General features: G+C 47.6%; 2 protein-coding genes across 13 annotated transcripts; both read right to left on the minus strand.

Moving 5' to 3' along the window:
• Nucleotides 1-277: 277 nt before the first annotated feature.
• PRAF2 (PRA1 domain family member 2) lies at nucleotides 278-3315 on the minus strand. Its single transcript, XM_001917296.5, has 3 exons — nucleotides 2977-3315; nucleotides 1550-1767; nucleotides 278-1123 (listed from the first exon to the last, which is right to left on the minus strand). Exons 1-3 carry the CDS (start codon nucleotides 3153-3155, stop codon nucleotides 984-986), a joined length of 537 nt encoding a protein of 178 aa, XP_001917331.1. The 5' UTR covers nucleotides 3156-3315; the 3' UTR covers nucleotides 278-983.
• Nucleotides 3316-3630: 315 nt separating this feature from the next.
• Nucleotides 3631-9152, minus strand: WDR45 (WD repeat domain 45). Of its 12 annotated transcripts, none has more exons than XM_005614140.4 (11): nucleotides 8757-9152; nucleotides 7235-7428; nucleotides 7027-7101; nucleotides 6833-6937; nucleotides 5842-5947; nucleotides 5629-5723; nucleotides 5068-5147; nucleotides 4747-4955; nucleotides 4566-4667; nucleotides 4337-4482; nucleotides 3631-4098 (listed from the first exon to the last, which is right to left on the minus strand). In XM_005614140.4, exons 2-11 carry the CDS (start codon nucleotides 7287-7289, stop codon nucleotides 3989-3991), a joined length of 1083 nt encoding a protein of 360 aa, XP_005614197.1. In that variant the 5' UTR covers nucleotides 7290-7428; nucleotides 8757-9152; the 3' UTR covers nucleotides 3631-3988. The 12 variants fall into 12 exon arrangements, with proteins under 12 accessions (XP_005614197.1, XP_005614198.1, XP_023489996.1 ...); XM_005614141.4 differs by having other exon boundaries at nucleotides 7235-7306; nucleotides 8757-9135; XM_023634228.2 differs by having other exon boundaries at nucleotides 7027-7124; nucleotides 8757-9130.
• Nucleotides 9153-24984: the final 15832 nt, after the last annotated feature.

The raw sequence follows: 24984 nt of genomic DNA on the forward strand, positions 1-24984 counted from the left end.
TGTGGGGTAAGTTCTTTGCCCGTCTGTGTTCAAATTCCTAGCCAACCCTGAACAAGAGCCCTAAGTCACACAAAGAGTAGGAAATACTCCGTGCCCTTAACTACCTTCTGCATTAATGTTGCTCCAGAGGTAACAGGTTCAAGGAAGGAACTGAGAGCTCACCACTTCAGTCCACACATTTGACAGAGAGACCCAGTCAAGAGTCTCTAGCAGAACTGAAAAGCACAAGGCTCCTTCTGGCCATTGAAACATGCAGACTTGACCCAGGAGACCCAAATTGGCTTGAATGATGCAACAGCTTTTATTGTTGCAGCAACACTGATATATATGCCCCATTCCCAGTTGGAGCTGTCCCCACCCTTTGGTCCTCGCCACTGTGGAACTTTGGTGGGGGAGGGGAAGAATCCCTAAGCAAGGGGGGGGGGCAAGTGGGACTGGTGAGTGGTGGGGTCACCTGCGAGCAAGGGTTCAACAGGGTCAGGATCCCTGAATCCTCTGCCCTGATGGGGGCTGGGAACACTTGGGTCCTGGGTTCAAGATTTGGCAATGCCTTGACCTGGGTTCAAAGCTGGGGTGGGGTCTGGAAAAGCCTTGGTCCAGGGTTCAAGATTGGAGAATGCCTTGGTCCCAGACCCCAGCTTTGGAGCTGAGCATGGGGGACAGGTGGGTCCCAGCCTGGGGTTGGGGGGAATATCTGGGCCCAGAGTTTGAGGTGGCCATGGATGCTCTGGTCTCCAAGCCCCAGCTTTGGCCTGATGTGGGTGGCTCTGGGTCCCAAGTTCAGGACTGGAGTGTCCTCTAGGTGATGGGGGCTGGGTATGAAGGATAGCCCAGTTTTGGACCTGGGGGGAGGGTCACGATGTCCTGCTTTTTGAACTGGGGAAGGGGCTCCTATTTTAAGGGCTGGGAAAGGGCTCTGGGTTCCGGGTACGGGCCAGGGTGGGGATGGCATTCTCCAGGTCTTGGGTACAGATCCCAGGTCCCTAGGACCCAGCCTCCTGCTCTTGTCCCAGCGCCTCCAGTAGCAGCCCCATTGGCGTCCGCTTGAGACCAATGCTCTCGATCTTGTTCTCAATCTTGTTCTTGAGGTTGCGCAGGCGCAGCGAGGCGTGCACCAGGATCACTGTGGGCAATACGGAGAGGAGGGGGGTCAGTGAGATGGGACATCAACATTTAACCAATGGGGGCCCACACAGGGGAACTGGAGCACAGGCAGGCAATGGAGTGGTCAGTGGCCAGGACGCCTTTAATCCTGAAAGTGTGGCTGAGTAATACGCTTTGCAACAGGGCCGTGGCTAGAGCGGGTGCAGTAAGGGGGACGTGGCTGGTGGAAGGCACTTAATACCGAGTGAGGCCTGGAAAGGCGGTAGTAAGCGAGGCATTCCCAGAAGAGGGGAGTGAAGCCAAGGAAGGCGCTTTGTAAAGGAGGTGTGGCCAGGCCCGCCGGGTGTCCCAGCCCCCTCACGGCCGGCCGGGAACCAGGGCAGGCCTGGCTCCGTGCGCACGCGCTGGCCTTTTTCCCGGCCATCTGAGGATAGTGGAGACTCACCAAGAACGGGCCCGGCGATGCTGAGCAGGAAAGTCCCAGCGCCGCCCACGGCCCAGAGAACAAGGAGGCCGACGGCCAGCACTGCGGCCAGGCAGGCGGCAGGGTGGCTGCGGCGGCAGCGGCGCACGGCTGCGCGAGTCTCAGCCGCCCACACCAGCACGCCAAGGGCCACCGCCACTACCAACGCGCTTAGGAGGGTGTGCAACGGACGCATGTACCTGCGAGGACAATGGAACTAAGCTAGCAGCGCAGGCGGGAGAGGGCCGCCCGGCCTCCGAGCATTCCGGACCACCGCCCACCCGATCCCCGGCCCCAAGAGCTTTGGTCCTCCCTCTCCGGACACTCCAGCCCGGCAAATACTCCCACCAGCCCTGTCTCCAACAAGTCTACCCTCCAGGGCTTCCAGCTCCAGGAGCCCTGCACTTCTCCGTGGAGCCTCATTTCTTTCTCATCAGTCCTACAGTCCCATCTCCCTGAGATTTCCTGCTTCAGGCCCTCCCATCCCGCTATGCCCCCAGGCTCCCAGCCCTTTCCTTCCGACCCTACCGGGCGGGGCCCCTCTCCAGCCTCCCCCGCCCCCCGAATCTGCCCCCAAACCCACCCTTTAAGCCCAGCCCTTGCGATTCCTCTTCCAAGCCTTCTGTCGCTATACATTTCCCTCTCCCCAGGCCAGGGTCCTTATAGGACTTCCTTCCAGGCTTCCTCCCCTTCAAATTGCCCCTCCAGGTTCCAATGTCCCTATAGATTCCCCCTCCATCATTGCTAGAACCCCTTCCAGGCTTTCGGTCCCACTCTTAACTTCCAACCCCGCCCAAGTCCCTCCTCCAGGTTCTCTATCCATCTCCTGTCTCAGGCCTTCCATCCCTGGGTCGTCCCTCTTGGCTCAAGTTCCCCAACAGGTACCTGCTCCTGGGCGTTCCAGTCATAGCCAGGCTTCCCTACAAGCACAGATTCTCCACAAGTCCACCCTCCACACCCTTCAACTTGACCACGCCCCTGTCCCCGTCCTAAGTCGTCCAGGGCCGCCTTAATCTGGCCCCATCACTCACATCGCCCCGCCACCCCCCGAGCACACTCAGGTCCCACTTTCAGACCCTCCTTATCTTCAGGTCCACCTCCCTGCCCACAGTTTCCCCATCAGTTCCACACTTTCTCCATCCTCCCCAGGTCTTCCCTTCACACCTTCCATCCCCATCAGGGCCCCCTCAGCCTAGGTCTATCCTGCCCCAGGCCCTCCTCCTAACCAGGTTCCACTTCCTTCAAGTGCCCCCTCCCATGCCCCTTAGGCTTTCCATCTCTACTGAATTCGCCCTTCCAGGCCTTGCATTCCCCTCAGGTTACCCCTCCCGGTCCTCAAAATCCCACGGGTCTACCCTCCATGCCCTGCAGGCATCCCTGACCAACAAGCGCCTCCCGCCCTCCCTCACCCGGCCAGAGCAAGACCGAAGCCGAAGCAGACAAGGTAGTTGGTCTGGTAGTAGAGGAGGTTGTTGATGACGCGGTGGCACCATCGCTGCGGGTCGCATGGATCCGGGGCCGCCAGACGCGCCGATCCCAAAACGAAGTCATCCAGGGCGCGTAGCGGGGGCAGCCGCACCTCCGACATCCTGCCAGTCGATGTAGCTGGACCAGCCAGAAGAGAGGCCGGACTACAACACCCGTTACCCCCCGCACCACCGCGGGGAACACTGGGAAACGGAGTCTGAGCCGTGCGGACGCTTCCCTTCCCACCTAGGTGGACTGCGCAGGCGCAGCAACACACGTGACAGGAAACGCCAGCAAGACGCCGGAACTATAAGGCAGCAAGGGCTGCCAGGAAATCAAGTCTCGGATGCGGTGAGAGGCGGTCCCACCCGCTCCCGGGCGGGGGCGCCATCGGCGACTACTCCGGGCGAGCTGCTGGCTCATGCACACAGTACCCAGACATTGGAGGACATGCAGAGATGACAGCAGGGGCTGTCAGAGGGGTCCGAGCAGGATCCCGTCAGGGACCAAGAGCGTCACACCTTTCCTGGAAACTCCTGCAGGGCCTTTTCAGCCTCACCTCCTCCAGACCCGACCCCCCGAGGTCCAGCCATAAATACCATTAAGGGCCTTTTATTCATGTTCATCACATCAAAGATCGTCTCTTTCAGGGAAGTTTTTTAATCCCCCCCACACAGGTTGGATTAGGGCACTCCCTTTGGGTGCCTAGCAGTCTTCTCCAGGCTGGGAGCCTCAGGGGGTCTGCTGCCGTCCAGGGTCCATGGCCTGGCCTTACTGGTACACAGTCTTCACGAAGTGCTTGAGGGAAGAGAGCTGTTTAGGCACTCTCTGCTGAGTAGAAAGTGGGCACCTGCCCCATTAATGCTTGCTGGCTAGTGGCTTCCACAGCACTCCCAACCCCCTAAAGGCTTTGCAATCTGCCACTGCAGGCTCCTGGCACAACCCACAGGGTCCTTAAAAGTCATCGTCATCACAGATGTCAAGGTACACATCGAAAGCCTCTCTGTTGCAGTTTCCATCAGGAGTGAAGACGTACTTGTGGAAGGTCCCATCTACACAGATGGCTGGAGGAGGGGGAGAGGATCCATAAGAGGTTAGAAGCCACACACTCCAGTCCTCTCAGGTGTCCCATGGCCTAGGGTCTACCTCCAGGCTTTTGCCCACGTGCCCTCCCACTTACTGATGATGGAGCTGAGCTACCCATTCTGGCTCCTGAAGGCTTCTCATGGCCTAAAATTTTTTCAGGTCCAACTCGCAGGCCTTTGCCTATGCAGTACCCAGTCAAGGGCCAGTCCCACTCACCAATGACCGAGTTGACGTTCTTGGAAGTATTGCGACCGAAGGCGCAGATGCAGGCTGACTCAGCAGGCACGGTGAAGCTTGCCAGGCTCCACTGAGAGTCCACGTACTGCCCAATCATAGGCCCCACCTTGCCTACACGAGCCAGCCTGCAGGCAATACTGGCTAAGCCCAGGTGTGGTACATGGGCAGGGGACTGGGGATGCGGCAGGGTGGGGCAGGGAGTACTCACGCGGAGCGGCGGTTGAGGCGGGTATCCTTGAGAGCAAAGATATGGACCGTGCCCTTATCACTGGAAGCGCACAGGAAGGAGGAATCATGGCTGAAGTTGATGCTGGAAGACAGACCAGCAGTGATGTCCACATGTCACGAGGCATAGGGTCACCAGCCTGCCACACATACCCTGTACTCACCAGTAGAGGGTGGCGGGGTCAGTGCCTCTGCGCAGTTCCACCAGTTTCTCCTTGGACTGCGTATCAAAAAGGCGAATAAGGGTGCCCTTCTGGGAGGCCGAGGCCACTACGGTGCCTGGCTGGTTCAGAGACACGCAGGCCACGTCGCTCTGATGTGCATTGATGGTGAACGGAGCAGATGAAGTTCCGGGCTTTGTGCTCGCCAGGTCCTTCGGTAGAAGGAGCAGTTTGGGCTTGGGGTAGTATGGAGGGCAGGGGCCAAGAGTCCACAGGGGGAGCCAGCCCACCCACCTACCCTTCTTTGACCACTGGATGGCTCACCACAAGTTGCAGACTCCCGCACTTGTGTCCTGGGAACACTAGCAGTTGCTTCTCCAGGCTGGGGCAGAGGTCACAGAGCCCTAGGGTGTTAGGACGAAGCAGGAGTAGGCTGGTGAAGGGGAGGCAGGGGCCAGGCAGGGTTTCAGAATGGACGGGGCTGGATAAGGGCCAGATTTCGACCTTCCATGATGCATGTTACCCACAGAACTCTCAGGGGGCTTGTCCTTGGCTGTGCTCCCCACCAGCGAGGCAGATTCCCTTGCTCCCTATGCAGCTGCAGCAGCCCCAGGAGGCCCCAGGGATCCCTTACATACCCACCCATGTCCTTACTCAGGAGTGGGGGAGGTCGAAGGTGGGCAGAGAGAACTGGCTAAGGGATGGAACGATGCTTAGACTGGGAATAGGAGCATCTCTCAGCCCTTCTGAGCATCTCTCTGCAAAGCCTGTCTCCCTGCCTCCTTCCCGGTTCTGTGTGTGCCCCTTTCATCCTCTCCTCATTTCTGCCCCTCTGCCCCGTCCACTGCCTCCTGCCCTGACACCTGCATATCTGGGTCCTCTCACCCTTGGGGTTGTCCCGGGTGTCAAACTCAAACAGCTTTCGGGGACTGTTGGGGAAGGAGTACACATAGATGCGGTTCCTCAGCACGATCACGATTCTGTGGGCATCACAACACAGGATGGCCATGAGGGGAGGGCAGGATGCGCAGGCGGAACTAACCCTCTTGCCTGCTGTGGGGACCTCCTACCTCCCCCACCCCCAGTCCTCAGGCTCACTTGTCATGGCGCATGCGCACAGCCAGCACTGGCTTGGTGAAGGTGAACTCCAGCACCAGCTTGTCCTTGGAGTCCTTGCCCTCCCGGGCATCGTCCCAGATCAGCACTGCTGGGCAGGTGGGTGTGTTGTCGGTGCCAAGGTTTAGGGTGAGGGGCAGCCCTGGTGACACAAGACCTACCCCTATTCCCCAGAGGACCTCAACCCACTTGCTTGACCTTTTACTAACACCTAATGTGAGCCTCACAGACCATGAGCACTTGTGGACATGATTCCTGAGAGAAGAGGTTCTAGAAATGTTATACTCATTTATAATGAGGAAACTGAGGCTTGAAGGGGTTAAGCATCTGGCCAAGGACTTCACAGTCCATCAGCAATTAAGTAGAGACTCACACCCAGGCCTGTAACTTCCCGTCAGTAACTACTTCTTCCTCCAGGCAGAAGTCCATACCCCCAGTCCATACCCCCAGAAGATTTCTGAGCAGAATCCTAGGGCTCTGTGACTCGCCTATGGCGTCTCTTGCCAAGTCCCAATGGGACCAACAAAAACTCTTAAAACAAGATGGCGGTGGAGAGACAGCTCGAAGATTTTAGAACCTATTGGTTGTGTGACCTTGGATAAGTCACTTAACCTCTCTGGGCCTTTGTTTCTTCATTTGTAAAAATGAGGATAATGATACTTCCTACTATACAGAGTCACTAAGAGGGTTAAATAAGTTAATACATGCAAGGTGCTTAAACAGTACCAGGCTCACAGCAAGTGCTCCATAGGTAAAGACATGGCATACAGGAGGCATGCAATTAATGTTTGTTAAATGAAGACAAAACACCAAGCTTCTCAAGCTGTAAGATCCATGACTTCCAAGCTGTAGGCCTCGCTGTGCGACTCTGAGGTGCTCTGACATCTTCATCTGCCAGTGTCTTGAGGTGCCTACGAGAGGCCAGGATTCCAGGGAATCTAGGCCAAGGGCAGGATGGGATGAGGGCACTTACCTGAGATCTCTGAGAACTTGGGGCTGCTACCACCGCCCACCAGGGCCAGCAGGTTGGAGCGGTGCAGCATTTCCACCAGGCCCATGCTGCCCACCTGCTCATGGTCTGGACAAAGACCAAGGTGTCACTGGGGGTGGGAGCCAATGCCTAGCCCATCCTTTCTCCCCATTGCCTCTCCCCGACCGACGGCTCACCCAGATGCCCCTTCTCCATCAACGGCTCCACGTTGTAGATGCGCACACCTGTCTCCATGGCACAGCAGAAGCAGCCTGGGGGATGGGAGGAATCCGGGCTGCCTCAAAGGGTGCCCAGGTGGGAAGCTGAGGGCTCAACACCCACCCCTGGCCTTTCACTCCCTCCCTCCCTTCCTCCCATGAGGGTACAGGCAAAAGTGTCTCTCACTTTGGTCTTGGTTGAAACGCAGGCTGGTCACTCCTCGAAGTGGCTGCTGAGTCATGGTCCAGGATTGCTTTCCTGGACGCAAATGGGGGTAGAGCTGGAAAGAGTCCTGGGGTCTGTCCTCCAAGTCCTAGAACTCCTGTCCCCAACTGATTTCTTCTTCCTCCTCACAATGCTACCTACCAACCCCAGCAGGACTGCAAAGAAGACAAACACAGGGAGAGTCCTGGGGTCCCCACTCTAAGCTCCCAAGACCCCAAACAGCATGGCCAAGAACCTCTCTATCTTCTCACACTTGGCTGACCCCAGCTCCGGGCCTACCCTGGCCTGGACCCCCCACCTCCTCCTTACTCCCTGACCCTCAGACTGCTTGTCAGGGGGTAATGGGGTAGGGGGTACCCCAGTGATATCTCCTCCCTACCCCCAGCCAATCCTGGCCCCAATGCCCAACATACCCTGAAACCACTCCCCACCCACTTCTCATCTTCACACTTGGACCTAGCACCCAACTCCACCCGTCAATAAGTGAGGAAAGGGGGCTAGGACACCCGCCTCTTCCTGCATCTCCCTGACCTGGCCCCGAGGCCTGCTATGGCTGGTGCATCCCCCACAGGAACTCCCTTCCTCACCGGCTTCTGACACTCCCAACCTATTCCACCACCTCAGAGCCCTCTCACACCTTCCCTCCTCACAGGATTACCCCAATCCCTTCAGGATCCCATGCCTACCTCAGGACGACCCCTCCTCATGCCATGCTAACTTCTGCCCAACCAAGGCCCGCCTGGACACTCCCCCAGGTCCCCTTATGCCCTGTAGACCCCACCTCAAGGTTCCCTTATCACTCCAAATCCCCCACCCCTGGGACATCCCCTTCCACGTGCTCTGCTGTCCCTGCTTCCAACATGGGCTGGCTTGGACCTACCTCCAGGAATCCCATACCCCTAAGATTCCTCCTCCAGAACACCCATCCTCTCCCCAAGACCCTGTCCCATGGTGCCCCTAGCCCCTCAGGAACCTTGCCCAAGACACACACTCCCCAAACCCCTACCTGGGACAACTCAACCCCCCCAAGGTGCCTGCGCCAGACCCCTCTAAGACTCCTGTCCTAGAGCCTCCACACTTCCTTCAAACCCCCATCTCTCCAAGACCTTTGCCCAGGCACACCCCCGCCCCATCCTCCAAGTGCCAAACCTCCTACCACCTCCACCGGACCGCTTCACTCCCCAAAGACCCCATTCTTTAGACAGCTCCACCTCCCAAGATCCCTTTTATGGGACCCCACGCCCCCATTCCAAAGACCCACGCCACCCAAGAGCCCTGCCCCGGGATGCCTCACAGACCGCCCCCCTCCGCCACTTCCTCATGTCCAAGACCGCCCTCATACTCCTCCCAACGCCAGCACCCACTCAAGATCCCTGACCTAGATCCCCCATCCACCAAGACTCCTGCTCAAAAGACCTCCTACCCTCCTCCAAATCCCAACCAATTCTGGGATCATGCCCCAGTCCGCGCCGCCCGCACTCACCTGACCTCCGCGCGTCCCGGATCTCCGCCCAGGTTCTCGGTGCCGCCCGCGGCCCGGCTTTCTGACCTCGCGGGCCTTGACGCCCGGCTCCGGTGTTTACATCAGGTCTCACTTCCGGGGGAGGGAGCCTGTGACCGGAAATGACTCATCCAGGCCGGAAGACCCGGCCGCAGCCCTCCTCGCCCGGGTTGCGGCCCTTAGGAGCAAACGCGAGCGACACCGGTATCCTGACAGGGCGGAGGGGTTCCGCAAAGGCATGACTGACGGAATTGCGGCCGGGTGGGCGCGAGAGAGCTTTCCCCGTCGCTGAGCGGAAACGGGCCGACGATTCCCCAACTCGGTTCTGCGTGCAGAGCTGGGGGCGTTAACCTTCTGGGCTAACAAGACTTGGACCTCCGAGGTGGGCTAGAGTGGCCGCCCTTGTTAGCAATACGTAGTCCTCCCAGACTTCTGGAGAGGCGACCGAGGAGCCTCGGGGCGGGGCCTGACCTGGAGAGCTTGACAGCCGAGACTGTCCTCTTGGCCAGGGGAAGCTAGGGGTGGGAATCCCCCCCGCCCCTCTTTGTTTTATTTACAAAATGAAAAATGTTTTTTTTTGACGGCAAGAGGGATAAATGTTTTACTGTGGGAAAAAAATGACCCCAGTTAGGTACATACTGGAAATATTTTTTAATTCAACTTTAAATTTGGAAATAATTGTGAATTCACATGTAGTTTTGAGGAATAATACAAAGAAATCCCATGTACTTTAACGGTTTTCCCCAAAGGTAACGTTGTGAAACTAAAGTAAAATATTGCATTCAGGATATTGACGTTGATGCAATCCACCCATCCTTTACCCTTTTTCAAGTATTGTTTTTGATGCCTCTAAAGAAATGTATTGATATATAATGGACATCTGTTTAATTTATCCTTTTTAACTGATTCACGGTATTCTGTGGAATAAATGTTGCGTTTTTAAGCTGTTCCCCTAGTGATGGCCATCTAGGTTGTTTCATGTTGTCAACATCCATGGACATATTTAGTTGTGAATTTTGGCCCCATGTATTGCTCTAGGCGTGACTCCATTGCTATGCTCCTCAGTAAAGCCAATCTTCTGGCTTTCTTCAGTCTCTACTTCCTTGTGTCCTATACCATATTTAACTTAATTCAGTTTGGCTTCTGTCAACCCTATCTCTCTGAGACTGCTCTTAACCGGATCACTGATGAATAATAATCTTGCCAAACCAGCAGTCACTTCTCTACCCTCTCATATGACCACCCACGACATTCCAGTTTCTTGCTGTCACTCTCTTCCTTTTCTCCTACATCTCTGTCTACTCCAATTTTATTCAGTTTCAAAATATTGGAGTATCTTTGGCCCCTGATGATCCTGGCCCCTTTACTTATGTAGCCAATATTCTCTCTCTAGGTGACTGGGGGTTTAACGGTTAAGATTTGGCGCTCTCACTGCTGCTGCCCACCTATGTCCTAGTCAGGGAACCACATCACCCATCTGTCGGTTGTCATACTGTGGACACTGCATGTTGCTGTGATGCTGAAAAGCTGTGCCACCAATATTTCAAATATCAGCAGGGTCACCCATGTGGACAGGTTTCAGTGGAACTTCCAGACTAAGACAGACTAGGAAGAAGAACCTGGCTGCCCACTTAAAAATTGTCCATGAAAACCCTATGAGTAGCAGCAGAGCATTGTCTGATATAGCGCTGGAAGATGAGAGGATGGTGCAAAAAGGCTGAGCATGGTTCCACTCTGCTGCACGCAGGGTCGCTAGGAGTCGGAATCAACTTGATGGCACTAACAACAAAGATGACTTCATCTTGTCTTATAGCCTGCATTATTGCAAATATTTGAAAGATCCACTAATTTAGGCCTCTACTTTGACCTCTTTCCTAAACACCAGATTCATATATGTTATGGCCTGTTTGACATGTTCATTCTCTCAAATTTCCCTGGCTCAAAAACCCTCCTGTCTCCCTCATCCTCAACAAATGGCACCGTAATACCCAGTCTGTCACTGTCAAAGAGTAGATATTTCATGCTGGTTCTTCTCCGTTATCATTGGCAAACTCTGTTGGTCCCACTGTCAAAAGGTGTCACAAATACAACCCCTCAGTCATGCACTTTCAGCCAAGATGGAGTAACAGGGACCAAATTTGCCCTCTCACATGAAACAACCAACCCCTCCCCCCCCCAAAAAAAAGGCCAGACAAAATACATGAAACGGTGTTTTTCAAGACGTAGACATCAGGCAATGAAGGATAGTGATCTCTGAGAGATGGGAAACAAGATGAGCCCTACAATTGCCCAGTCTACTGCTTGGAGAGTTTCCATGCTATGGCACAGGAAGGGGAGACTGAGGCAGAGCATGGTGGCCTCCCTAAATTGAGATAGTCCAGAGAGACACGGGCAGCTAGAGTTCAAAGGACAGAGTATTAGGAGAGAGCTACACAAAGAGAGAACCACAGAGAGCTGCAGAGGGCCCCCCCGAGGGTTCAGCAGAGTACTGATCAGAGCGTGCAAATGAGGAAACTACCCAAGGCCAGCGAAACAGCCAACCAAACGGATTAGAAGGGACAGGGCCCGGAACACAGGCAGCGGATAATGCCTGCACCCCCCCAGCCAGACTGGAAAAACTCATAGTTCACAGGGCGTAGAATACACAGGAAGGTCTTGCCTCAGTTGTGGGAAATAATTAGCCCTAGACTTAGTACTGCTCCACATCTACTTAACAAATCATAAAAGGGAGACCCTGAAAGATCAAACCTTCCAAGTAACTATCTCAGTACAAAGGTCAGGAAAATTTATAGGAATAATAATAATAATAAAAACTCCAGCACCTAAACATGTCTGTTTACCCAATGTCTGTTACTCAAACAAAGATGACCAGGCATTAAAAGAAGCAGTATGTTGTACATACTACAACATGGAAGAATGTTGAAAATAATGTGCTAAGTGAAAGAAGTCAGTCATAAAGGACCGCATATTGTATGATGACATATATAGGAGATGTACAGAATGGGCAAGTCCACAGAGACAGAAAGTAGCTTAGTGGTTGCCTAGGGCTAGGGCGGGGAGGAGGTGCTTGGGGAGAAAAGGGCAGTGACTGCTAAGGGGTAGGGGGTTTCTTTTTGGGGAGATGAGTTCTGAAACTGTGGTGATGGTTGGACAACTCTGTAGCTATACTAAAAAGAACACTGAATTGTGTACTTTAGATGGTAAATTATGTGGTATGTGAATTATATCTCAGTAAAGGTGTTATTTTTTAAAAAAGCAGGAAAACATGACCCATAATAATCAATCAATGGAAACTGATCCAGAATGGACACAGATGTTAGAATTAGGAGAGAATGATGCCGAAAAGCCTATTAAAACTGTACTCCATATGTTAAAAAAGTTAAGCAGAGACATGGAAGATATAAAAATACCCAAATTGAATTTCTAAAGATGAAAAATAGAGAGTGTGAGAGGAAAGACACACTGGATGGGATTAAGGACTAGGCACTGTGGAAGAAAACGTTAGTGACTTGAAGTCATAGCAATAGAAACTAACAAAATGAAACAGAGGAAAACATCAGAAACATAAAAAATAAAAAGAGCATAAATGAGCTGTGGGACACTTTCCAGTAGCCCTAATATGCAGGGAAATAGAATCTCCAAAGGAGAGGAGAGGGGGCAGAAAAAGTATATGAAGAAATAAGGTCCTAAAGCTTTCCAAAATTAACGAAAACCATAAACCCAAAGATTCAAGAAGTTCAATGAACCCCAGCACAAGAAACATGGAAAATACTACACAAAGGCACATTGTAATAAAATTGCTCAAAACCAAAAATACAGAGAAAATGTTAAAAGCAACCAGAGAAAAAAGACATGTTACATAAAGAAGAAAAAGAGAAGAAGGACATCAGATTTCTTGTCAAAAACAATGCAAACAAGAAGATAGTAAAGCAACATCTTTATTCTTTCTTTTTTTTTTTTGAGGAAGACTAGGCCTGAGCTAACATCTGCCAATCCTCCTCTTTTAGCTGAGGAAGACTGGCCCTGAGCTAACATCCACGCCCATCTTCCTCTGTTTTATGTGTGGGATGCCTACCACAGCATGGCTTGCCAAGTGGTGCCATGTCCACACCTGGGATCTGAACTGGCGAACCCTGGGCCACCAAAGTGGAACATGCGAAGTTATCCACTGTGCCACCAGGCCGGCCCTACATCTTTATTTTTATGTTTTATTTTTTTTCTGCTTTTTCTCCCCAAGTCCCCCCAGTACATAGGTGTATATTGTAGTTGTGGATCCTTCTAGTTGTGGCATGTGGGACGCCGCCTCAACGTGGCCTGACAAGCGGTGCCACGTCCGCACCCGGGATCCAAACCAGCTAAACCCTGGGCCGCTGAAGTGGAGTGTGCGAAGTTAACCACTGGGGCACGGGGCCAGCCCCTAAAGCAACATCTTTAAAGTGCTGAAAGAGGATGACATTTTCTGAACAGCCGAGTAAAGGACTTCAAATATCCATTCCTCCATACATGAAAGCAATGAGAACACTGGCCCAAAACCCCCCCAAAAAACAGGGGGCCCAAATCAACTTTTTGAGAACTTTAGAAATTAGCCAAATGCTTGCAACGATCCGAGGAGCATTTACTTGCGAAAAATGGCTGAATCTCAGTAAGAATGAGCTTTGTGGCATTTTAGTGTGCCTTGTTCCTATCCTGCATGCCCCATCTCCCTGGTACCAATGAAAACCAACAGTCTTGCAGGATGGAGGGAGGAAAATGGACTTGGAGTTGCCCCAAAAGCTCCATTCCTAGAGCATTGTCATTCGCTTTTTTTAATCACATGATAACATTTTCCCAAAAAAAACAAAAAGTATTTAGTGAGAAGAGTGGCATTGTTTTACATTTCTGCTAATCTCTTTAATGTTTGGTTTAATAGAAGACAGGTAGGTTCTCATATCTGCTCCTGCATTCAATCTCTTGTGATGTCACATGTTGTCGTGTCGCCTCTGGAAAACTCTACTGTACACTGTGAGAAAATGAGTGTGAAAAAGGCAGATCATGTCTTAGTATCGTGAAAATACTTCTGGCCTCCAGACCCTTTGGGCCTTGGGGACCCCCAGGGATCCTGGGCCACACTCAGAACTACTAATCAAAGTTGTTAAAGCTTCTGGTTGTGGAAGTGCCACCCTGCCCTCACCTCCACAATGAGTGTTTTACCTCAACTTTACACTGGAGTAAGTAGGGCTTAACGGCTTATGTGAATTAAGATGGGTTCCTAAGTCTTTAAATCCTTTTTAACTTGCTTGTCAAGCCAGTGGTCTGGTTATTTACTTAATGCTGTCTATTAATAAGATAGTCACCTGAGGGGCCAACCCAGTGGCACAGCAGTTAAGTGCGCACGTTCCGCTTCGGCAGCCCAGGGTTCACCGGTTCGGATCCCGGGTGTGGACATGGCACGACTTGGCAAGCCATGCTGTGGTAGGCGTCCCACATATAAAGTAGAGGAAGATGGGCATGGATGTTAGCTCAGGGCCAGTCTTCCTCAGCAGAAAAGAGAAGGATTGGCAGTAGATGTTAGCTCAGGGCTAATCTTCCTCGAAAAAATGACAGTCGCCTGAGAATGAAGAATGGTGCACATTCTTGTCATACAAAGTTGTTATGAGGAAGAGTGTCAGGATTGAAAAGGACCAATTTCCAATGAGTAAGTAATGTGTTAAAGAAATGTGAACATTGAATGAATGTTCAGGCATTCCAGATTTGTGGAAATGAGTTGTAAGTATCTACATCTCGGTCAAAATCTCTCTCAAAGCATGAATCTTGAAGCTAAACATAACTGCTCAGACCCAGTTGGGCCAACTTTAATATTAGAGTCCCTCCTTGGAAGGTTTCCCCTTCTCTTGTGGGTGTGACTCCTGAATGAATCTCCTTTCTCTAATGCATCCTGGAAAATGGCTTGTTTGTGAATTGAGGAATTGTTTGACTCTGATGTTTTGAAAAGTAGCATCCTGATTTCCAGGTACCTTCATTTAACAACGAATCATTGGACATTCATTCATTCATTTATTCAACATTGATTGAGCACCTACAGCACATCATGAGGCGCACAGTCCTAAGTGCAGAATGGAACAGTAAGCAGGGCAGTATCCTCGTCCTCAGAGGAGAAAGGCGATGAACACATTTAAGACTTCTATGAAGAGAAAAAGGATTAGCAGAGAGGAAGGACTGAGGTAGAGGTAGGAGTTGCTGTTTTATTTGGGGCGGTCAGAGAAGCTTCCGTGATAAGGTGACACTTGAGCAGAGACCTGAAGGAAGACGGGGCGGGGGAGGGGGGGTGGCGGGGAGTCATGTGGAAATCTGGGGGAAAAGTGTTGCAGGCAGAAGGATCAACAAGGATAGCAATGCAGTTCGAGTTGGTGAGGGCACAGAGGCATGGGGTAGGGGCAGATCCTGCAGGAACTTGTAGGCCATTTGAAAGGGTTTGGCCCTTATTTTGAGAGAGCTAGAGAGCCATTTGGGGGGTTGGAGCAGAGGAGAGAGACATGACCAGACTTGCCTTTTCAAAAGAGCTCTGGCCGCTAGGCATTGACCAAGGAGGGAGCGGGGGAGTGGAAGCAAGGAGGGCAGTTAGGAGGCTATTGCAGTAAATCGGGCAATGGGTTTGGTGGCTTGGACACTGGGAGGAGATAAGAGCTATTCTGGAATTATTTTGAAGGTAGAGCTGAAGGGATATGTTGATGGATTAGATGTAGGGTGTGAGAAAGATAGGAGTTAAGAATGATTCAAAAGGTTTGAATTAAGATGTGAGTCAGCGGGAGGAGCAGATTTGAGAGGGGAAACTGGGAGTTTGGTTCTGTTTTTGTGAAGTCTGAAATGCTTACATATATCACATAAAAATGTTGAGTAGGTGGTTAGAGACACTGAAGAGCAGGAGAGAGGTACAAGCTAGAGATACAAACTTAGTAGCCATCAAAATGTCAACGCTATTTAAAGCCATGAGACTGGAGGAAATCACCTAGGAAGTGAATGTAGATGAAGAGGTCAGAGGCCTAGGCTCTTGGGCCTTTCCAAGGTGCAGAGGTCAGGGGAATGAGGAGGAACCCACCAAAGACTGAGCAGGAACAGCCAGTGAGGCAGGAGGAGAACAAAGAAAGGATTCCTGGAAGACAAATGAAAAAGCATTTCAAGAAGGAAGTCATCAGCTGCCAAATGTTGCTGAGAGGGAAAGATGAGGAGCACCCACTCTGTGCAGGCACTGGTCATACAAAGATGAACCAGAAGGCCAGGCACATAGTAGGCGTTCTTATACTTTTCATTGTAGTAACATACACATGACATAAAATCTGCCATCTTAACTTTATGCTAATTTTTTTATTATGGTTAAAAAACATAACATAAAATTCACCATCTTAACCATTGTTAAATGTACAGTAGTGTTAAGTAAATTCACATAGTTGTGAAACAGACCTCCAAAACATTTTCATTGTGCAAAACTGCAACTCCATAACCATCAAACAACAACTCTTCATTTCCCTCTCCCCCTAGCCCCTGGCAACCACTGTTCTACTTTCTGTTTCCATGAACTTGACTACTCTAGATACCTCATATAAGTGAAATCATACAATATCTGTCTTTTTGTCACGGGCTTATTTTACTTAGCATAATGCTTTCAAGGTTCATCCATGTTGTAGCATGTGTCAGAATTTCCTTCCTTTTTAAGGCTGAATAAGGGTCTGGCCTGGTGGTGCAGTGGTTAGGTTGATGTGTTCCACTTCCGTGGCTGGGGGTTTGCCAGTTTAGATCCCAGGCATGGACCTGTGCATTGCTTATCAAGCCATGCTGTGGCAGGTGTCACACATATAAAATGGAGGAAGATGGGCATAGATGTTAGCTCAGAGCCAATCTTCCTCAAAAAAAGAAAGAAAGAAAAGGCTGAATAATATTCCATTGTATGTATATACTACATTTTGCATATTAATTAATTCATCAATGGACACTTGGATTGCTTCCACATTTTGGCTATTTGTGAATAATGCTGCTATGAATATGGGTGTGCAAAATCTCTTCAATACCGTGCTTTCAGTTCTCTTGGTTATATATCCAGAGGTGGAATTTCTGGATCACATGGTAATTTTGTTTTTAATTTTTTTGGAAACTGCCATACTCTTTTCCATAGCAGCTGCACCATTTTACATTTCTACCAATAGTGCACAAGGGTTCCAATTTCTCTACATCCTCACCAACACTTGTTATTTTCCTTTTTTTAAATTGTAGCCATCCTAATGGGTGTGAGGCCCAGAGAATTGTCATTCTTGACTTGTATGGAAGTTCCCTGGAAACCCCCACTTACAGGGCTTGTGTTTGTTTGACCTGACTCAGAGCTTTCTCAGTTTGAATAGCCTTTCAAAAACAATCGATGTCAGTTGTTTAACATTACAGATGCCTGAGGTGGTGATAACACTTGGAGGAAAAAAAAGGTTGACCCAAAAACATGAAAGGAAAAGCTGTGGAATGAGTTGTCCAAAGGGGGCTTTGAAAAGCTCTGACATATTCCTGGGAATCTGGAAGGTCACATGCATGTGCATGCACAGGGCTGTGAGAATACCTGTGAAATAACTGAGAAGGCCCTAAGCCCTCACCTCTGGGTGACCTTGAGGCTCTGTGTGAGCAAAAGTGAAGGCTAAGGCAGAGTTGTAAACTACCTGCTGGAGTGTTCAAGGCCTGTTCCAACATACACACAGAAACTCTAGGCAAAGGCTGAAAACTTATTGGTTCAAAACATTTAAGGAAATCTCTGCCTAACCATTAGCTGACCACTAAGCTAATGAAGCAGAGACTTTGGTGAGCACACACAACAAAGAATACAGACTTTACAGAATTAGTTCAGAAAAGTAACTAAATGAACAACAGCAACAAAAACAACAAACAGCTGCCACAACAGAGCCTGGGGAGGAGAGAATCTGAATTCCAGAGTTGCCACATCATTTAAAATGTCTGGATTAAAAAATTGCAAAGAAACTAGAAAGTATGGAACATATGCAGGAAAAAAAAGTTGTAAATATAAACTGTCTCTAAGGAACCCCAGACATTGGACAAACTAGACAAAGATTTTAAATTGCTAGTATAAATATGCTCAAAGAACTAAAGGAAACCATGTCTAAAGAACTAAAGGGAAGTATAATAACACTATCTCACCAAATAGAGAGTATCAATAAAGACACAGAAATTATAAAAGAATCAAACAGAAATTCAGGAGTTAAAATAATTGAACACAAAAACAGTATATATGAAAAAGAAAATAAATATGAAATAATTGAAATGAAAATTCACTAGAGGAGCTCAACAGCAGATTTGAGCTGGCAGAAGAAAGAATCATTGAACTTGAAGATTGATCAATTGAGGCTATCAAGTCTGAGACACAGAAAGAAAAAAAGATAAAAAAAAGAAGAATAGAGCCTCAGAGACTGTGGGATGCCATCAAACGTACCTATGTATCACATAATGGGAGTCCCAGATGGAGAGAGAGAAAGGGTCAGAATAAATAAAGGCCAAAAACTTTCCAAATTGGTGAAAAACATTAATCTACACATCCAAGAAATTAAAGACCTCTGAGCAGCATAAATTTAAGGAGATCCACACCTGGACAGATTATAATCAAAATTTCAAAAAACAAAGAAAAAGAATCTTAAAATCATCAAGGGAGAGAATCTTAAAAGCAGCACATACAGGTGATCCTTACTGAGATTTATTGTTGGTTTCTCACCAGAAAGCAAAAAGGCCAGAAGACAGTGGGATGACATATTCAAAGTACTGAAAAAGAAAATGTCAACCTAGAATTTTATACCTACCAAAAATGTCTTGCAGGGGCTGGCCTGGTGGCGCAGCGGTTAAGTTCACGTTCCACTTCAGCGGCCCAGGGTTTGCCAGTTTGGATCCTGGGTGCGGACATGGCGCTTGGCACACCATGCTGTGGTAGGCATCCCACATATAAAGTAGAGGAAGATGGGCATGGATGTCAGCTCAGGGCCAGTCTTCCTCAGCAAAAAGAGGATTGGCAGCAGCTAGTTCAGGGCTAAACTTCCTCAAAAAAAAAAATGTCTTGTAAAAAACATAGGCAAAATAAAGATATTTTCAGTCATGAAAAAGCTGAAGGAATTCAATACCTCTAAATCTGCACTACAAGAAATGTTAAAGGACATCCTTCAGACAGAAGGAAAATGATACCTGATAGAAACCTGGATCTACACAATGGAGTAAAGATCACTAGAAATGGTAACTACATAGGTAAATATATAAGATTTTTTTTTTTTTTTGAGGAAGATTAGCCCTGAGCTAACTGCCACCAATCCTCCTCTTTTTGCTGAGGAAGACTGGCCCCGAGCTAACATCCGTGCCCATCTTCCTCCACTTTATATGTGGGAAGCCTACCACAGCATGTCTTGCCAAGCGGTGCTCTGCGTGTACCCAGGATCCAAACCAGCGAATCCTGGGCTGCTGAAGTGGAATGTGTGCACTTAACTGCTGTGCCACCAGGCTGGCCCCTCTCCTTGTAGTTCTATCAATTTTTGCTTCATGTATTTTGAATCTCTGTTAATAGGTGCATAAATATTTAAGATTGTAATTTTATGGGATTTTTTTTTTTTTTGAGGAAGAATAGCCCTGAGCTAACTACTGCCAATCCTCCTCTTTTTGCTGAGGAAGGCTGGCCCTGAGCTAACATCTGTGCCCATATTCCTCTACTTTATACGTGGGACGCCTATTACAGCATGGCTTTTGCCAAGCGGTGCCATGTCCACACCTGGGATCCAAACCTCTGAGCCCCGGGCTGCCGAGAAGTGGAACATGCGCACTTAACTGCTGTGCCACCAGGCCGGCCCTGTAATTTTCTCTTGATAAATTGATCCCTTTGTCATTATGAAATAGGCTTCTTTATCCCTAGTAATATTCTTTGCTCTGAAACCTACTTTGTCTGATATCACAACAGCAATTCCACCTTTCTTTTAACTAGTGTTAACATGGTATTATCTTTCTCCATCCTTTTATTTTTAATCTACACATGCCATTATATTTAAAGTGTGTTCCTTATAAGCAACATATAGTTGGGTCTTGCTTTTTACCCAATCTGACAATCTTTGCCATTTAACTGGGGCATTTGGGCCATTTACCTTTAACGTGATTAACGTGATACTGCGATATGACAAAGTTTGAGTGCACCATCTTGCTATTTATTTTCTATTTGTTCCATCTCCTTTGTTCCTTTTTCCCACGTTTTCTGCCTTCTTTTGGATTAATCAAGTTCTTTTTAATGATTCCTTTTTATCTCTTGTGCTAGTTTGTTATCTATAATTCTTACATTTGTCATTTTATTGGTAGCTTTAGCATTTGTAGTGGACATCTTTAACTTATAGTGTACCTCTTTAACTGATATGATACCACTTCAGGTATCACATAAGGACCTTACAGTAGTGAGTTTTTATTTGTTCCTTCCTGACCTTTTTGCTATTGTTTCATGCATTTTATTTTCACATATGTTATAAACCCACAAAATCTTGTTACTTTTGATTAAATAGTTGAGTATCTCTTAAAAAGATGTAAATAATAAGAAAAATATCTTAGGGCCGGCCTGGTGGTGCAGTGGTTAAGTGCACACGTTCCACTTTGGTGGAACTACAAGGAGAAATGGGCAAATCCACAATTATAGTTGCAGATTTCCTTATTCCTATCTATGTTATTCACAGAAAAACCAGGCAGGAAATTAGCAGAAATATAGTAGACTTAAAATAATAGTAGCAACCAGCTTTATCTGATTGATATTTATAAAACATTCCACCCAACAGCAGCAGAATAACGCTCTTCTCAAATGCATACAGAGCATTTACCTGTCAAGCAAGGCTGAAATATTTGGCCAGTCAAAAAACAGCAAGCCTTTGCCAGATTCAGACAGATTACTGCTTACATAGATAGTAAAAATAAGAGTAGCAAAGGTGCTAGCTCCCCATATCCTTTGTCCCAGAGGATGACACCGAAACACAAGGGGCCAGACAACTTCAATACAAGTGGTGGAATATCCTCTTGCTGAGGAGCTGATTTCATGCTGCAGCTAAGCATGTTTATAGCCTGCAGCTGTACCCACAGGGTGTGCACCGGGGCGGGGTGAGATGGAAAGCCTCATACCTCATCAGAACTTGGAGGCAATGAGGAACCGTCTCATGACAGCTTCCCTCAAAGATAGGAAAGTGATTGGGAAACGGCCTTGTAGCAGCTCCTCACAAGCTTCCCATGCTCTAATGTTCTGGGAGGGTCACGAGGCTTCTGCCAAGACCTAGTTAGATCAACTGTGGTTAGGCCTTGCCTACATGAGCTCTGTGGATAGATGCAAAGTCATCAGGGCACTAGCATGAAGCAGTTCCCCTACATTACCAAGATAGACTATATTCTGGGACATGAAATTAGTCTCAAGAAACGCAAAAGGATTCAGGTTATACAAAGTATTTTCTCTGACCACAGTGGAACTAAATTAGAAATCAATAAGAGGAAGGTCTCTGGAAAATCTCCAAATATTTGGACACTAAATAACATACTTCAAAATAACTCATGGATCAAAGAAGAAATCAAAATGGAAACTAGAAAACATTTTGAACTGAATGAAACTGAAAACTCAACATTATTAGTATTTGTGGGATGCCACTATTCTCTTGGGGTTGAATTTATAGCATTAAATGCCAATATTAGAAAAGAAGAACGGACTAAATAAGAAAGGTCTAAAATCAATTACCTCAGCTTCCCCCATAAGAAACTAGAAAAAGAAGGGCAAAGGAAACCTAAGGTAAGGAGAAGAAAGGAAATAATAAAAATCAAAGGAAATAGAAAAGAGAAAAACAATGGAGAAAATTAATGAACCCAAAAGCTGGTTAATTGAGATTAATAAAATTGGTAAACATGAAGACTTACAAGAAAAAAAGAGAAGACATAACTTACAAAAATCAGGAACGAGATAGGCGACATCACTACAGTTTCTACAGATACTATAAAGGGTAAAGGAATATTATAAATATGTTTATACCAATAAATTCCAGAACTTACTTGAAATGTACAAATTCCTTGAAAAACACAATTTACCAAAGCTCACTTGAGAAGAAATAGATAGTTGCTAGGGGCTGGTGAGAGGAAAGAATGGAGAGTAATTGTTTTTTAATTTTTTTCTGCTTTTTTCTCCCCAAGTTCCTCCAGTACATAGTTGTATATTTTAGTTGTGGGTCCTCTAGCTGTGGCATGTGGGACGCCACCTCAGCATGGCGGGATGAGTGGTGCCATGTCTGTGCCCAGGATTCGAACCGGCAAAATTCTGGGCTGCCAAAGCGGTGCGCGCAAACTTAACCACTCGGCCACGGGGCCAGCCCCAGGGAGCAATTGTTTAATGTGCATGGAATTTCAATTGTGTAGGATGAAAAGTGTTCTGGGGATGGATGGTGATGATGGTTGCACAACAATGTGAATATACTTAATGCCACTGAACTGTACACTTAAAAATGGTTAAGATGGTAAACTCTGTTGTGTGTATTTTACTGCAATTTTAAAAAAAGAAATAGATACCTGAATAGCCCTATATCTATTAAAGAAACTGACTTTGTAGTTAACTCTTCCTACAAAGAAAACTCCAAGCCTATATGGTATCACTGGCGAATTCTATCAAGCATTTAAGGAAGAAATAATATCAACTCTACACAACTCTTCCGAAAATGTGAATACGTCTATGGGAGAGCATTACTCTGATACCAAAACCAGAAAAAGACACTATAGAAAAAGAAAACTAGAGACCAATATTCCTTATGAACATGGGTGCAAAAATTCTAAACATAATTTGAGCAAATTTATTCCAATATTAAAAAGATAATATTCCATGATGAAGTGGAGTTTATCCCAGGAATTCAGGGTTGCTTTAATAATCAAAAATTAATCAATGTAACTTACCACACTAACAAACAACAAAAGAAACCATATGATCGTCTCAATAGAGGCAGAAAAAGAAGTTGATAAAATTAAACATGATTTCCTGATAGAACTCTCAGGAAAGTAGGAATAGAAAATAACTTCCTCAACCCGATGAAGAGCATCTATGCAAGAGGTACATGAAAAAGATTCTCACTGCCGCTAATAATCAGAGAAATGCAAATCAAAACCACAATGAAACATCCCCTCACACCTATCAGGATGGCTATTATCAAAAAAACCAAAAGACAGCTGTTGGTGAGGATGTGGAGAAATTGGAACACCCTTTCTCACTGTCGGTGGGAATGCAAAATGATGCAGCCACTGTGGAAAACAGTATGCAGCTTCCTCAAAAAATTAAAAATAGAAATACCATGTGATCCAGCAATCCCTCTTCTGGGTATATATCCAAAGAAATTGAAATCAGGATCTCAAAGAGATATTACCACTCTCGTGTTCATTGCAGCATTATTCACAATAGCTAAGATGTGGAAATAACCTCAATGTCCATTGACAAATAAATGGATAAAGAAAATGTGGTATATGCATACAATGAAATACTATTTAGCCTTAAAAAAAATAAGGAAATACTGTGATATGCAACAACATGGATGGACCTTGAGGACATCTTGCTAAGTGAAATAAGCCAGACACAGAAGGATGCATGATTCCACTTAGGTATCTAAAATAGTCAAATTCATAAAATCAAAGACTGGAAGGGTAGTTACCAGGGCCTGGGGGGTGGGGGACTTGGAAAGTTAATAATCAACAGGCTTAAAGTTTCAGTTAAGCAAGATGAATAAACACAGAGATCTGCTGTATAACATTGTACCTATAGTCAACAATAGTGTGTTGTACACTTAAGATTTGTTAAGAGGGTAGAGCTCACGTTGTGTTCTTACCACAATAAAATTAAAAAATTAATAAAAGCTTCTTGAAAGAAAAAAAGATATGTGGAATGGCTAAACTCTTTTCAGAGCCCTCTCTATCTTGCATTAACAGGCATGAGAGTCTAGTTGTGGCTTGTGGCCTTTGTCCTCAGAGGCACTGCCCCAGGCTTGACCCTGAAACAGACCTACCTCTGTCATGTTTTTGGAAGAGTGGTTCTTGATTGGAGCTCACGTCATAAGCCCTTGGAGGGCTCGTTATAACAGAGAGCTGGTCCCCATCCCCAGAATGTAAAACTCATTAGGTCCTGGAGAAGCCTGAGAATTTGCGTTTCTATCCTGTTTCCAGGTGATACTGATGCTGCTGGGCTAGGTTCACAGTTTGAGAATCACTGGCTGTCTGATACTACAAAATAATAGACTTCTGCCCCCGGAGTATTGTCTCTTCTGCCTCAAAGGAACCCCCGGTTCAAAGTATGGCCAGAGTCCCTAGAAGGACAGGGAGCTAGGACTTTGCCGAGTTTACAAACAGGCTTACGATTAGGATGTGTTGAGCTTGCTGGTAATACATTTCTGTTTAATAAATGACAGGTATGTTGGAGAGGAAAAAAACTCCCTACAGCTAACATTGTACTTAATGGTGAAAGACTGAATGCTTTCCTCCTAAAATCAGGAACACGACAGATATCTACTCTCACCATTCCTATTTTGCATTGTACTGAAGATGCTAGCCAGAGCATCAAGGCAAGAAAAGGGAATAAAAGGCATCTGGATTGGAATGGAAGAAGTAAAACTGTCTTTATTTGCAGATATGTGATTATCTATTAGAAAACCCAATGGAATTTATAAAAAAGCTAGTAAAATTAACGTTAATCTAGCAAGGCTGAAGGATCCAAGATCAATGTGTAAAAATCGATTGTATTTCTCTTTTTTTTTTTTTTCGAGGAAGATTAGCCCTGAGCTAACATCTGCCGCCAATCCTCCTCTTTTTGCTGGGGAAGACTGGCCCTGAGTTAACATCCATGCCCATTTTCCTCTACTTTATATGTGGGACGCCTACCACAGCACGGCTTGCCAAGCAGTGCCATGTCCGCACCCGGGATCCAAACCAGTGAACAAACTGGGCCACTGAAGTGGAACGTGCGCAATTAACCGCTGCACCACCGGGCCGGCCCCATCAATTGTATTTCTATATGTGAGCAATGAACAATTGGAAACTGAAATTTAAAAATAGTATGTACATTGGGGCAGGCCGCATGGCCGAGTGGTTAAGTTCGCATGCTCCACTTCGGCGGCCCAGGGTTTCGCTGGTTCGGATCCTGGGCGGGAACATGGCACCACTCAGCAGGCCGCGCTTAGGCGGC

Source organism: Equus caballus, chromosome X (assembly GCF_041296265.1).
Source record: "Equus caballus isolate H_3958 breed thoroughbred chromosome X, TB-T2T, whole genome shotgun sequence".
In the NCBI taxonomy this organism is placed as follows: domain Eukaryota; kingdom Metazoa; phylum Chordata; class Mammalia; order Perissodactyla; family Equidae; genus Equus; species Equus caballus.